This window comes from Melanotaenia boesemani, chromosome 17 (assembly GCF_017639745.1).
Source record: "Melanotaenia boesemani isolate fMelBoe1 chromosome 17, fMelBoe1.pri, whole genome shotgun sequence".
In the NCBI taxonomy this organism is placed as follows: Eukaryota; Metazoa; Chordata; class Actinopteri; order Atheriniformes; family Melanotaeniidae; genus Melanotaenia; species Melanotaenia boesemani.
This window is the reverse complement of record NC_055698.1, coordinates 75,760-88,738: the sequence shown is the minus strand read 5'-3', so window position 1 is coordinate 88,738 and position 12,979 is coordinate 75,760. Positions and strand designations below refer to the sequence as shown.

Here is a 12,979-nt window from a genome sequence, read left to right as displayed (position 1 = left end):
CACACTCCTCAGCCTACCCGGTAAGGTCTATTCAGGGGTGCTGGAGAGGAGGGTCCATGGGATAGTCAAACCTCAGAGTGAGAAGGAGCAGTGTGGTTTCATGGAACAGTGGACCAGCTCTACACCCTCTTCAGGGTCTTTGAGGGGGCATGGGAGTTTGCTCAATCAGTCTACATGTGCTTTGTGTCCCCTGGGTGTCCTGTGGGGGGTGCTCTGAGAGTACTGAGTACCAAACCCACTTGTATGCGCTGTCTGGTCCCTGTACGACTGGTGCCAGAGCTTGGTCCGTATTGCCAGCAGTAAATCAGATTTGTTTCTAGTAAGACCCAGGACACGCCGGCGTGGGATGGCGTGAGATGGAATGATAACAGGGCTGACCTTACGGCCTAGGCAGATCGGTGCAGCGTTTGCAGTTATGCGGACTCTGTATCAGTCTATCATGGTTAAGGAGCTGAGCCAAAAAGGCAAAGCTCTTGTTTACCGGTCGATCTATGTTCCTACCCTCACCTATGGTCACAAGCTGTGGGCAGGGGCACTGTCAGAGATTTTGGGCCCCATGAAAAGAAACTGAAGTGCCCCCACCAAAAAAAAAGATATTTTGACCATCATACCTATATTTGTGAAAAGAAAAACATGACAGGCTACTTGGTAAGGGAAAAATACAATGAAGTTAATTTAGATTCAGTTATTTGCTGCAAGACGGATACCCATCTATCTTTTTAAAAATACTTAAACAATTAATTATGGGGTATAACGATGACAGCTCCTATTGGTACTGAAAATAAAATTTGGCTTTGAAAAATTTAAATTTAAAATAAAATAGGAACACTGGTATTAAATTATGAGTTCTGAAAAATTAGCATTGGTTCTGAAAAAGTTTACTGAGAATAAAAAAAGTTGCATTGAAAAATAAAATACATAAATGAAGAAAATAACTTTCAATTCAAACAGTTATTAATGCTGACAGTGTTTTTACTTGTTGACATAATTTCTTTACGCTGACCGTGTTTTTTAGTTGTCAGTTGTCTTTCAGTGATGTGATTTTCAGTTTCAACTCTCACAGTTTTTGCGTGGAGGGGGGGGGGGGGGGGGGGGGGGGGGGGGGGGGCGGTTTGAGGGGCAGGGCTTCCAGTGCGCGCCACTTTCAAATAATCAGCATATAATTTGTATACTGCAGACAGCTTGAACCTCTCCTGGCCTGGCGTTTATGGTTAGAGAAACACTGTCCACCAATTCAATGGCGGCTGCCGGTTCAGGCGGAACACCTTCACCGCAGGTATGTGTGTTTTGTACCTTTGCTTTTATTTGCAGTTTAACTGGACTACGTTTAGTTTTAAATATTTAATATGGTATATTGGTCTGGCAGCGTTGTATTGAAGAGAGCTAAATTTAGCTCAACTGTGTTAGCTAGCTAACGTTAATGCTAAACCTCCCGTTTTGTGATTCTTTTTGCCCCCCGAGGAGCTGGAGGCCATTGTTATTGCTGCCGTCCATGGTCTCATAAACGTGCTAACTCAAAATATTCAGCAACCTCAGATAACACCACAACTAAATCCAATGCAGTCCAATGAAGACTGGGATCAGCAAGTACAAACCCCAAAACCCACAGTGAGGGAGGAGATGACGAGGTTTTAGGCTATTTTTACTCACTGAATTATCATTAACAAATAGATGTTATATTTAGTATGTGCATTTTAATACATCAGTTCATACATTCATGCTCATTTCTGTCATACAGGTCATTTCCTGGATTCTTTGGCAAAAGAAAGGGAAAAAGTCGCTTTTCTCCCTTACAGACTACTCCAGTTAGACCCAAAACCTGTAAGCCATTCAGTCTTTATGTATATTTAGTCAATAAAGGCTGTACTTGCACTCCTTCTGCTACTGAAGAGCTTAGCAGAGCCAAGCAGGCCTGGGAAAGAGGTCCCTCATCTTGACAGATGATATGAATCATACAATGGTACTGTAACCACTATATTGTACTTTGAAATTAATCATAATTTACTTTAGAGCTATTGCATGCACATTTGTAAACCCTTTTCAGTGTTAAATTGTGATGATGGGCTTAACAAAAGCATTATTCTGTCATTTTGCTGATATAGATGTGAAGGTACTGAAATGTGAATATGTTCAAAAATTGTTAGAATTCTTTGGACTTTAATTACATTATTCTCTTTATGTGAAGGTTTTAGATAAACAACATCATCATTGAAGAATATCCCAAAATGGAGGGTGTGGAAGGTTGGCTGTTGCACAAAGCCTCAGGTGTGTTTTTTTTTTTTTTTTTTTTTTTTGCCTGGCTTGTGCTGAAACATGCTCACTAAATATGTTTTGTATGTTGTTGTATAGCACTTTGAGTTAAACAATGTATAAAAAGATTAATTTACTCTTTCATTGATGCAAAACTCTTTTTCTCACTGTTTAAAACGGTGGCCATGGTCGAAGGAAACTGGTTGCAATTCCTCCTGATGTAGAGGCTATACTTGAAGACTGATTTGCAGGGTTTCAGGTTCTGGGAAGACCCTCTTGTACATTGTTCCCCTTCAGCAGGAGTGCTGAGCATCCATCTACATAGGAGGAAGAGGATGAGGTGAATCCATACCTCTTATAATGTGAAATATGTGTTATTGACTGTTTATACATATAACTGGGCTTTAAAGTGCAATTCACAACATAGCTCAATCAGTGTTTTGTCCATGTTTCTACTTCACATACATAATACACAATTACCCATATACTACCAGTTAAAAGTTTAGATCTACTCATTCAAAGAAAATGGTAGATGTGTCCAGACCTTTGACTGGTACTGTATATAATTCTGTACATTTTTCTGACTTGACTGACAGGTTTTTAACAAAATTTATTATTTTAAAGATTACATATTGCAATGTATGAATTTTAATATTTTTAGGAATGGCTTTAACAACCATGTTGCACACAGAACATTTTTATCACGCAGAAAAACAACACAATTAAGTCTAAAGAAGAAAACATGTAAGGCTTAGCATTGTCTGTCAAAGTTGATAATTGTGTTTATAAAGAAATGTCATTCATCTCAAGTCTGCATCTCAACCAGTTGGAAAATATTAGTTATACTTTATGAATAATAATAGTATGTATTCTTTTATAATATGTGTACGTTCTAGGACTGGGAGAGTGATGTCCAGTTTGTCGGTTATTAATTCATCATTTGTGAACGAGTCCAGGGACCTGGAACAGGTATTATCAAATATCTACATCATTCTGCAGTTTTATCTATTTCCATTATTATTATTTGCAGTTCGTTACAAATTTCATACTGTATGATGTTTGCAGGACAGGACGTTATAAATGAAATATTTTTCAGCTTTCTCAGTCTAAAAATACTAAAATGGCTTAATATCTTCACACAATTTATTTCTGATTTGCATAAACCCTAATATTTGTGTGTTTAAGGGGCAATTTTGAAACATTATTGTGCTGTTGATTAGTCTTAGATCAGAAGACACTCTGTGCGCACTACAGTCCTCAAATTGACTCTGAGAGCAGAAAAGAACCATGGCTGATTTATCAAGGTGATTTTAACAATTATTTTAACAAGTATTGCTTACTTTCAAGTTTAGCAACTTTTCCCATGTTTTCATTAGTGAAGATGATGTGCTCCAGTGGCTCGCAGCACAGGTCGATGCAAGCAGAGATTTTAAGATATGCATCACCAGAGGTGACCTTGTTCAGAGAGGCTTCCTTCAGTGGCAAAGACAGAAGAAGGGCTCCCCAGCTAACAAACTCATGAGACTTTCATTGGAGAGGCTGAAATTGATACTGGTGCTTTAAGCAAAGAGTTTTTGACTGGTAATGTCATGTAGCTTGTAACAAGCTCAGAACAGTAATGAATCGGTTTTGTGTAAATTATTAGCTTGTATGATCTATCATCCTGTTCTGTGTTTAGAAATGATGCATGGTATTGAGAGGTGACTGTTTGAGGGCTGTGGCAAAAAGGAAAAATGTCCAGTCGACTCCATTAGTGACCTGGAAAATGGTTTCTACGGGTTTGCATTTTTTCCAATTTTTTCCCAATTTTTCAACATTCTGTAGTATTTACACACATTACGTGTTTGTTGATGATGTGCAGAACTGCAGGGGAAGTGTTTTCAGTCAGCCTTGCACAAGGAGGTCCACCACCCTGCTTCCTGAGAAAATGGTGTTATCGGTTTCTTGCAACTGGGAGCTTTGATGATCTGGAGCTAACAAAGGAAGACGTTCAGGAATATACTCTATGAATAGAAAGGGTAAGTAGATCCATATTTTCTGCATAAAGCAAGTTAAAATTATATATATGTTTGGTCTCTGTGTTAAGATTTAATAAATCTGTAATTACAGGTGGAGGGTGCAACTGATATGACAGAGCTCACAGAAGAAATTGCAAGTTGTGGTTACACAGGGCTTCTCAAACTGGAAAAAAAAGACAGTATAATACGGTAACATGGTCACATCTCCATGTGACGATATAAACATTGTAAAAGATTTTAAGATTGCATTGTCTTTTGGTATGAAACAAAGTTTTGCACTGAGTCTACAGTCACAGTAAGTCCAATTTAGAAATGCAATGGAGGGAAAAGCAAATAATCTGTATTACTGTCATGTTTCCTTTTGTTAACAGAGCGACTGTTCTGCATGCTACAATGCGTTTGACTCCTATGCTGCAGCAGATAAGAAATGAAGGTCTACAACCTTCTGGACGTTATTGAAAAACATCGAACTCTCTGCTCCAACCTGTTTGTTCCCAATGAAGATGATGATGGGGTAAGAATGTTGAACATTTCGTGATCTCTTTAGCTAGGATCTAAAAAAGTATCTATGATACTGTATGATCTAATGATACCTGCACATCAATGTCTTTTTTGTTTCTACCTTTTTTTCCACTACTTTACTGATTTTGAAAGAATATTTTTATATAATATTTCTGTCAATTATTATATATATTGAATTGTTGGCTTTTTTTAAAGAATATGCTCCATTAGTGATTGGTTGTTGCTCTGTTTCCTTTTTCTCATTTTAGCCGGATGCTGATTACATAATGAGTATCCTTGAACCTGAGCTAAGTGAAAAGGCTCAAGGCACGCCAAAGAAAATGCCATCATCAACTTTTTCAAGACTTCCTTCAAAATACTGAAACATCAGGTTTGAAAAGTCAATCCTTTCCTGTTACTACTGGTAATGGTTTATTGTCAGTGCAAACAAATGTAACAGATAAACCACCACTTAGAAACAGATTCTTAGATTCTACAACAGTAGTTAGAAATTTCCACCTTAGACTCTGTGCATGCTCACATACAACGGCCTTTTTACATGTCATATGATATTTTTTCTAAACAAAATGCACAAACCAGAATACACTTCCCAACTAATTGAACTGAAACAAGTGATAGAACTCTGAGAAACACTGAAAGAACTAAAAGCTGTTAGAATATCTGCTTTTGTGCTCTAAAATGTTTTATATAATGCTTCTTTCTAAATAAAAGGAAATAAAATAAAAAGAGAATTAATCAGGCAGTTAGAATAAGGATGGCTTATTCATAGACAATGTTGGCTTCTGGCAATGTTATGAGCCATTTAATATGTTCTTTATTTACCAGGTCAAGATGAAGACCAATCCGGATGTGGACCTGGGACTACAGAAGTACAACAAAATCACAACCAAGAAGGACATTGGGACAGCAAATCCAGTCACTCAGAAATGTCTGTCCCAGCAGTCATGCAATGGCTGACAGGACAAAGACACAAACCCTGTCTTCCATCAGAGAGAGCAGATTTTAAAATACACGTTAGATTTGAAAGAAGACAAAATGCCTGGACCCCACATCTGTTACCCACTTGTAAGTGCCTGCACAAATACAGTCACTTTTCCTGGTGCACACATGAATACATGCACCGAGTTTAATGATGTCATGACGGTAGCAATCACAATGGGTAGAGAGTTTGGCTGAGTGTAGGGTTGATAGTTATAACCAACCAAATCCCACTGAATAATCCGGTATAATGCTGTAGAATTTTTGGGTAATTAAATCTACTCAATAAAGTCTTACAGGACTTCAACAGAAAACTGAGAAAGTAGTTCATGAAGCCGCTGTTCACATTAACTAACATTGAGGAGTTTATTTATGACACTTTGATATTTGTTTTAGTTACAGAAAATTACTGATACAGCTCGTTACCCAACTACAGTTAAAGATTGATGTGTACAAGGACAGCTTCTGTTAGTTTTCTGATCATTTTTGAAAAATCCTTTTGAGGACAATTATTTTTTTAAATACCTTTGCTTATGAGAGAGGTTTCAAAATCTCAAGCATTTTCTGACATGTTGTAATAGTATTTTTCCATGGCTAGCAATTTTATGTCCTGTGTCAGAGCATCAGAACTTTTGTTGTATAAATGAAAAACATTGTTGCAGTTCAATAAAATGGTATTTCACTTTTAAAAGGATGCCAGTAAATTGATTTGAGCACTTCTTAAGACATGGCATTTCAAACATGTTAAAGGTCCCATATTATGCAAAATTCACTTTTTAATGGTTTTGGAACAGTCATACTGGTCCCCCCGCATGTGTAGGAGACCCGTAAGTGTGAAACTCTTTCAGGCGCTCTCTCTCCCCCCTGCTCCACCTCTAGGGAAGTAAGCGCTGAAATGAGCTTGTTTGAAAGCGTGTACGTTATGACGTCATAAGGGACAATAACCACTCCCCACAGAGCGATGGACCCGTCTACCGGCTCTCAAAGCCCGCCCTCTAAAAATCACCTAGCGCCCAGTGTTTTTCCCTCTTCGGCAACCCTCGTTAGCGGACATGGCTAAGCGACAGAAGCACTGTTCTGTTTGTGGCTGCATAAATGAACACGAAAACGTTTTTTTACTTCCATCCACTGAACCCACGAGGACTGAGTGGATTAATTTTATTTTTGGAGGAAATGTACCCGGAAAACTTCCAAAGGTTTTGCATGTCTGTGGCCAGCATTTCAAAGAGGACTGTTTCCACAACATGGGTGCATGGAAAGCAGGCTTCGCCAACCGTTTGAAGCTGAAGCCAGGTTCAATACCAACTGTCCGTGACACAGCTGGAGAGGTAAGAGCTGGCAGTTATTTTATCGTTTCGGCCTTATTAGTCTGATAGCTTGAAAATATATTAGCACTGTTGTAAATGTAGCCAAGTCACTGTTTCTACTGTTTGTATCCGGTGCCATTGTGCATCAGATTGATGAGCGTAGCTAGCTGTGTTCTCCGTGCGTCGCGGTTTGGGTCGGGATATTACTATTGATTTCATTGGGCGGAGCCAACAGCTGAGCTGCTCCACCAGGGTTCCACCCACCATAAACGGCACATTTCTGAAGCTGCTAAAAAGAGGGAGGTGAAGAGAAGCCGCTGCACTCAAACTGAGGGTCGATTTGTCCATACCATGGCGGAAATATTTCATTTAGATATTAATGAATGGTCTCAGATTGGGAATAAAGTGTATAATATGGGACCTTTAAATTCTTTCAAATTATAAAATCATGAATGCATCTCCAACAGAATGTGTGAATAATATAATCAATTTGATGATATTTTAAATATTTGTGCATTCAATTCTCTATAACAAGAAAAAAAAACTTAATACTGCATAAACAGCCCTATAGGTTTTGAATGGCAAACATCTCTAGCAAGAGGACTTTCGTGTTTCTATACTGCACTGTTAAAACATTTGACACAAATAAAAGCATTTACTAAGCACCTCGCTTACACTACAGAGAGTGTGTTATGATGCGGTTCTGGATGTGACATTGCATAGTTTAGTTTGCTTGGTAAAGGTCCCTTCCACTGTCGAGGGAAGATGTTAGAGGATTAATGGCCGCCCTCAGTCTTGCCTGTGGGCCCAAAGGGCACTGGATTGGTGGCAGGATCACTCCACCAGCACACTCTGCTCTCAGGCAGTCAAGGTCCAAGATTGCATGTTCTTGAATGTCCTGCAAGATGCATAAATTATTTTGAAAACCCCAAACATTAATATTTCATGGAGCAGAAGCTTTGATAGTACATTTTAGTCATACCTGTACATTCTCTGGAGGAACCACTGGGTTCTGAAGAAGTCCTATGGTCCAAAGCTGGTTGGGAGTCAGGTTTTGTTCTGTGCGCAGTGGATGATTATCAGAAAAGGTGTCAAGGTCTTTCTGAAGGTGTTCCACAAAAACAAACTGGGCAAAGAATAAGTGCAGACTGTTTGAAGAATGTAGTAGGCGGTCTTCTTCAAGGCTGTGAAGCAGCTCGAAATAAACATTTGTTACGGCCATTCAGACATCACGCCACAAGCGCTCAACCCTGCAAGATTAACGGTATCAACAGAAAACAAGAAAAAAAATAAAATTTTAGAATTGTACTTGTTTAATTATTTTAGATAAATATTCAGTTTTTTTAAAAAAAGTAATGTCTTAGTGTGCAGAATGCTCAACAAAACATTTAGCAAACAGTTAATAGTTTTAGGTGATTTCAACCACAGCTCAAATACCAACAAAGCCCTGCAAATGTAAATCACTATTGCCTTTGATTGTGCACGCTTTTACCAGAGATGGAGCTTGCGAACACAGCCACAGCCACGAACAATGAACATGCAACATTTTCAACTCCTTGGTCTCCTCTGACTCTGAAGGACTATATAGAAATATACTTTAAGTACATTACTTGATACAAAAAAAAAAAAAGAAATGATTGTAGTGGAAGCTTTGTTAAATTGTCATCTTACCTTGATGGAAAGCCATATTTTTCAACAGAACTCATGAAGAAGGAGATTGCAGCCGATGCTTTGTTGTTATTTGCTGCCCCCAGGTACACTATCTAAAACACAATTTAATAACAGAAAAACCCCAATGAACACATTAGGGTACACCAGGGTCAGCAATGTTGCTCTAACAGGAGAAAAGTTGTTAAATATTCACCTTTCTTGAATAACCATCAATCCCAGCAAAGATAACGATTCCATATCTAGGAAAAAAAAACAAGTGAAATATGTTCCTCTGGAAATTAATGTGCAAGTATAAAATCTATTTGTAAATGTTTTGATTTATCTACCTTTTTCTACCAGGTCATATCTAGGCCAATCTTGACAAGTTGTCATAAAAATTGCAGTTCTGTAATCATGTCATAATTCTTTTTTTCTTATATATCTTGCTGTGCTGGTTTGTTTCACTAAAATCAATGGAAATTTAATTCTCAACTCCACAAAAATAGAAAATATCCACTACACTGTATCCACAAAAGTAATTAAACTTTTTGTGGTTGAGTTCTAAGGTAACTGAACATCAATGTATACAGCAATTGTTTCTATCATTAAGTCATTTTATACTTTCCAACAGTGTCAGGTATCGGTCCAACATTATGTGCGTGTACTTGTATTCATAAAAGTGTTCCAATACTACAGAACCTGATACCAATGTGAAAAAACTGGCTCTGCCAAAATTAACACATCTGTTGAATTAATGAGTATATTTTTTATGCATTAAAAAAAAAAGTTATTACTCATATCTTAAATGAAAAATACTAAATTTGGCATTATTTTTGACATGTAGGTGCCTTGTGGTGACAGTGATGAACATAATCCACCGAAAACCATTTCATCCTCCTTATTTGTGACACTTCTGACAGTTTTCAACCTTTACATTTAGAGGATGGCTGCAGGATGACCCCTTTGATACACAATTTGATCTCCACACTCCTTACCAGTGAACTGTAACAGGATTTATTAGTACTCTTATCGGTACTCTGTATTGGCAAGAACTCAAATGAAAGTACTTGTACTTGGTTTGAATAAATGTGGTATCAGTGCATCCCTACAAACAGAATTTACTACTGCTAACAAAGGCAAAGGCTCACTGTGTACAGAAGCATACCTGATAAGTTTGTGGTTTGTATCCACATGGACCAGTGAGTGGGGAGCTTTGACAGAGTATACTCTTCTAGCAACACAGCCTAAATGTGCCATTCTTTCCAGGATCCCTGCAGAATCCACCCTGTGCATAGATGCTAAAACCTGCTCCCATCTCAAACGGTGTCCCATTGCTTGCAGTTCCCCCATCATCATATGTGGCAATCTCGATTTAACTGAACGAACAAGCTCATCCAGCTCCTCGTCTGTGAGACTGCTATACGGTGCTTTTACTGAGAGTCCATATTCTTGTATCCTTTGAAACACCATTCTTTTGCAGACACCCAGGAGCTTAGCTATGCAGGGGATTGACAGTTTCATGCTGATGAGGGCTTGCAGATTGTCTTTTGATATAACAAGTTTAGGCTGCCCACTAACAGTGTGGATAACCTCCAAAAGACGGAAACGGTAGGTTTCCCTACCCCTTGCAAATTAATTAGTCTCAAAAGATCAGATAAGGCATAAATAACATCTTGTAGCAGTGTAACAAAATGAGCAAAAGAGTGTACAAGTTCCATTTCATGACTTATAACGTAAATAGTCCAAATCCACAGGCTGCCGCTGAGTAACTTCATGAAGCCTTCTGAGCATTCTCTCCATAAACTGCTTTCCATTCAACGGTGTCTGTAATTAACATTTAACATATAGAAATTTATTAGTGATGCAGTGACTTATTTAGCCATGGATAGATTACACTATTTTTCTTCTTCTCTTTTTGTGCAGCATCAAATATTTAATCACTGTCTTTATGACCTCGCGGATTAATAAATAATTTTTCTTTTAATTTAATTTTTACAAGTTGTAAATTAATTATTTACTAGATAAAGATTAAATCATCTATCAATTTATATTGTGTGTGAGAGAGACTGATCTTTTTCTAATATAAACATAAGCTTAATTTGATCTATTTACAGATGGCTCAGTAGAACAAAACAGGAGGTTTAGCATTAACGTTAGCTAGCTAACAGTTGGGCTAAATTTAGCTCTCTTCAGCACAACTCTGCCAGACCAATATACCATATTAAATATTTAAAACTAAACGTAGTCCAGTTAAACTGCAAATAAAAGCAAAGGTACAAAACACACATACCTGCGGTGAAGGTGTTCCGCCTGAACTGGCAGCCGCCATTGAATCGGTGGACAGTGTTTCTCTAACCATAAACGCCAGGCCAGGAGATGTTCAAGCTGTCTGCAGTATACAAATTATATGCTGATTATTTGAAAGTGGCGCGCACGGAAGCCCCGCCCCTCAAACCGCCCCCCCTCCACGCAAAAACTGTGACAGAGAGTTGAAACTGAAAATCACATCACTGAAAGACAGCTGACAACTAAAAAACACGGTCAGCGTAAAGAAATTATGTCAACAAGTAAAAACACTGTCAGCATTAATAACTGAATTGAAAGTTATTATTTTCTTCATTTATGTATTTTATTTTTCAATGCAACTTTTTTTATTCTTAGTAAACTTTTTCAGAACCAATGCTAATTTTTCAGAACTCATAATTTAATACCAGTGTTCCTATTTTATTTTAAATTTAAATTTTTCAAAGCCAAATTTTATTTTCAGTACCAATAGGAGCTGTCATCGTTATACCCCCATAATTGATTGTCATGATCAATTACTTAAGATACAAAACTTAAATACAAAATAACCTTTTCCATTAAAATGAAATGCATTTATAATCTGTGGAGAAAAAAAAATCAAATCTCAGCTAACCTTGTATTGTGAGCGTTATCATCACTGAATCAGAAGCAAATGGTAAAATAATTCAGGTAGGGTCAGAAACAAAAACTAGCAGGACCTCACGTTTATTGTTTTATATGAACTGAATGTAATACGGTCACAAGCAAACCACTGTAGAGATTTACAGCCAAACAACGGCTGGGAGCGTCTTTAAATGTAAATAATCACATTTTAAAAGGTAAAACTTTGTGTAATAAGATATCAAGGAGAGGTAAAGGTGCATTATTGCTGAGTCATGCTTGCAGTCTCATTCACCATCACTGTCCTTACTCAGCCTTTTTCACCAAGAGCCCAACATGGAGCTTTTTCCCTGGAAAACCACTCAAGTCCTGAAGTCCAGCTTTCTATTCTATCCACCTGTTCTACTATAGAGTATCTCCAATCATGTAATGCCATGTGTAACAGCATCACAATCATTATTTCTGGTGGCCTCCCACTATTTTGTTTTGCTTAAAGGAGCTTTCAGTGATTTCACCAACAATGTGAAGGGAAACTGATCTGATCTGTATGTATACACACACACACATATATATATATATATATGTGTGTGTGTGTGTGTGAGTGTAAGGGATAATGACCAACGAGGTGGCCATTATCATAAATTAATGGACGACACGGAGGCGTGAACCATCTGATGCAAAGCGTCCCACTCTGAGTTCACAAAGTATCTCATGCATTCTCATGCCCACTCTCAGTTCACGCATTATCCCACTTAAACCATGGTCCATTAAGAAAAAAGTATTAAATAAATTAATAATGTTGTATTTTACCAGCTGAGTGGACTATTTTGTTGTGACGCATTGCCAAGGTAACTGGCTCTGACACAGAACATGCAACTCGGTTGGTCAGCTGTTGTATTAGACCTGTTCAGTGGAGGAAAGGGAGATGTTTTCTTAACGTTATTTTACATGACACAAAGTGTCAGAGGGCGGGTGCAGCTCTTACAGCTGGTGTGTGTCCAGAGGATAATGCCACATTTGGTTTCAAACAGTCAAAGTCCACAGATCGTTTCCTACATGTTCAATAAGCCAGCAGGCTGCTCTGATTTGGCGCGTCTGCAGCCTGGCATCTGAGTTTCTGTTGCCACGGTTACCAACTACCGTTTAGTCAGCGCAATAATTTACAGCAATGAGGCTACTTGGCCGGAACTTCTTTCATAGGTGTCCATCATCACTTTTTAATGGAAACCTTCGAGCCAATCAGAATCGAGTATTCACCCAGACCGTGGTATAATATCTTAGGATTGGGCATGTTAACAATTTATTATCGTGTTAACGCATTAATTGATTAATGACGTAATTTTTTTTCTT

General features: G+C 38.0%; 2 protein-coding genes and 2 long non-coding RNA genes across 4 annotated transcripts in view; 2 read left to right on the top strand and 2 right to left on the bottom strand.

Annotated features, from left to right (window-relative positions):
* Window positions 1-12,979, bottom strand: part of sema4ab (sema domain, immunoglobulin domain (Ig), transmembrane domain (TM) and short cytoplasmic domain, (semaphorin) 4Ab) — a 55,452-nt gene that overhangs the window by 30,513 nt on the left and 11,960 nt on the right. The gene's annotated exons all lie outside the window — the stretch shown is intronic.
* On the top strand, window positions 3,540-4,264 carry LOC121657001. The gene is made up of 4 exons (XR_006013502.1): window positions 3,540-3,554; window positions 3,627-3,831; window positions 3,929-4,028; window positions 4,112-4,264. It is a non-coding gene; the product is annotated as an uncharacterized LOC121657001 (long non-coding RNA).
* Window positions 4,347-5,085, top strand: LOC121657004. The gene is made up of 3 exons (XR_006013505.1): window positions 4,347-4,457; window positions 4,640-4,782; window positions 5,039-5,085. It is a non-coding gene; the product is annotated as an uncharacterized LOC121657004 (long non-coding RNA).
* Window positions 7,818-10,539, bottom strand: LOC121656992. The gene is made up of 6 exons (XM_042012342.1): window positions 9,891-10,539; window positions 8,940-8,985; window positions 8,747-8,838; window positions 8,546-8,647; window positions 8,058-8,325; window positions 7,818-7,973 (listed from the first exon to the last, which is right to left on the bottom strand). The coding sequence occupies exons 1-5, from the start codon at window positions 10,244-10,246 to the stop codon at window positions 8,298-8,300; spliced, it is 624 nt and encodes a 207-aa protein (XP_041868276.1). The 5' UTR covers window positions 10,247-10,539; the 3' UTR covers window positions 7,818-7,973; window positions 8,058-8,297.

Excerpts from the sequence above, each read along its gene's own strand:
- LOC121656992 (XM_042012342.1), bottom strand. The coding sequence starts at position 10,246 with ATGAAACTGTCAATCCCCTGCATAGCTAAGCTCCTGGGTGTCTGCAAA. Across the intron at positions 8,648-8,746 it reads AAATATGGCTTTCCATCAAG|AGTCAGAGGAGACCAAGGAG; the intron begins GTAAGATGACAA and ends ATAGTCCTTCAG. Across the intron at positions 8,326-8,545 it reads AAAAGCGTGCACAATCAAAG|GGTTGAGCGCTTGTGGCGTG; the intron begins GCAATAGTGATT and ends TTAATCTTGCAG.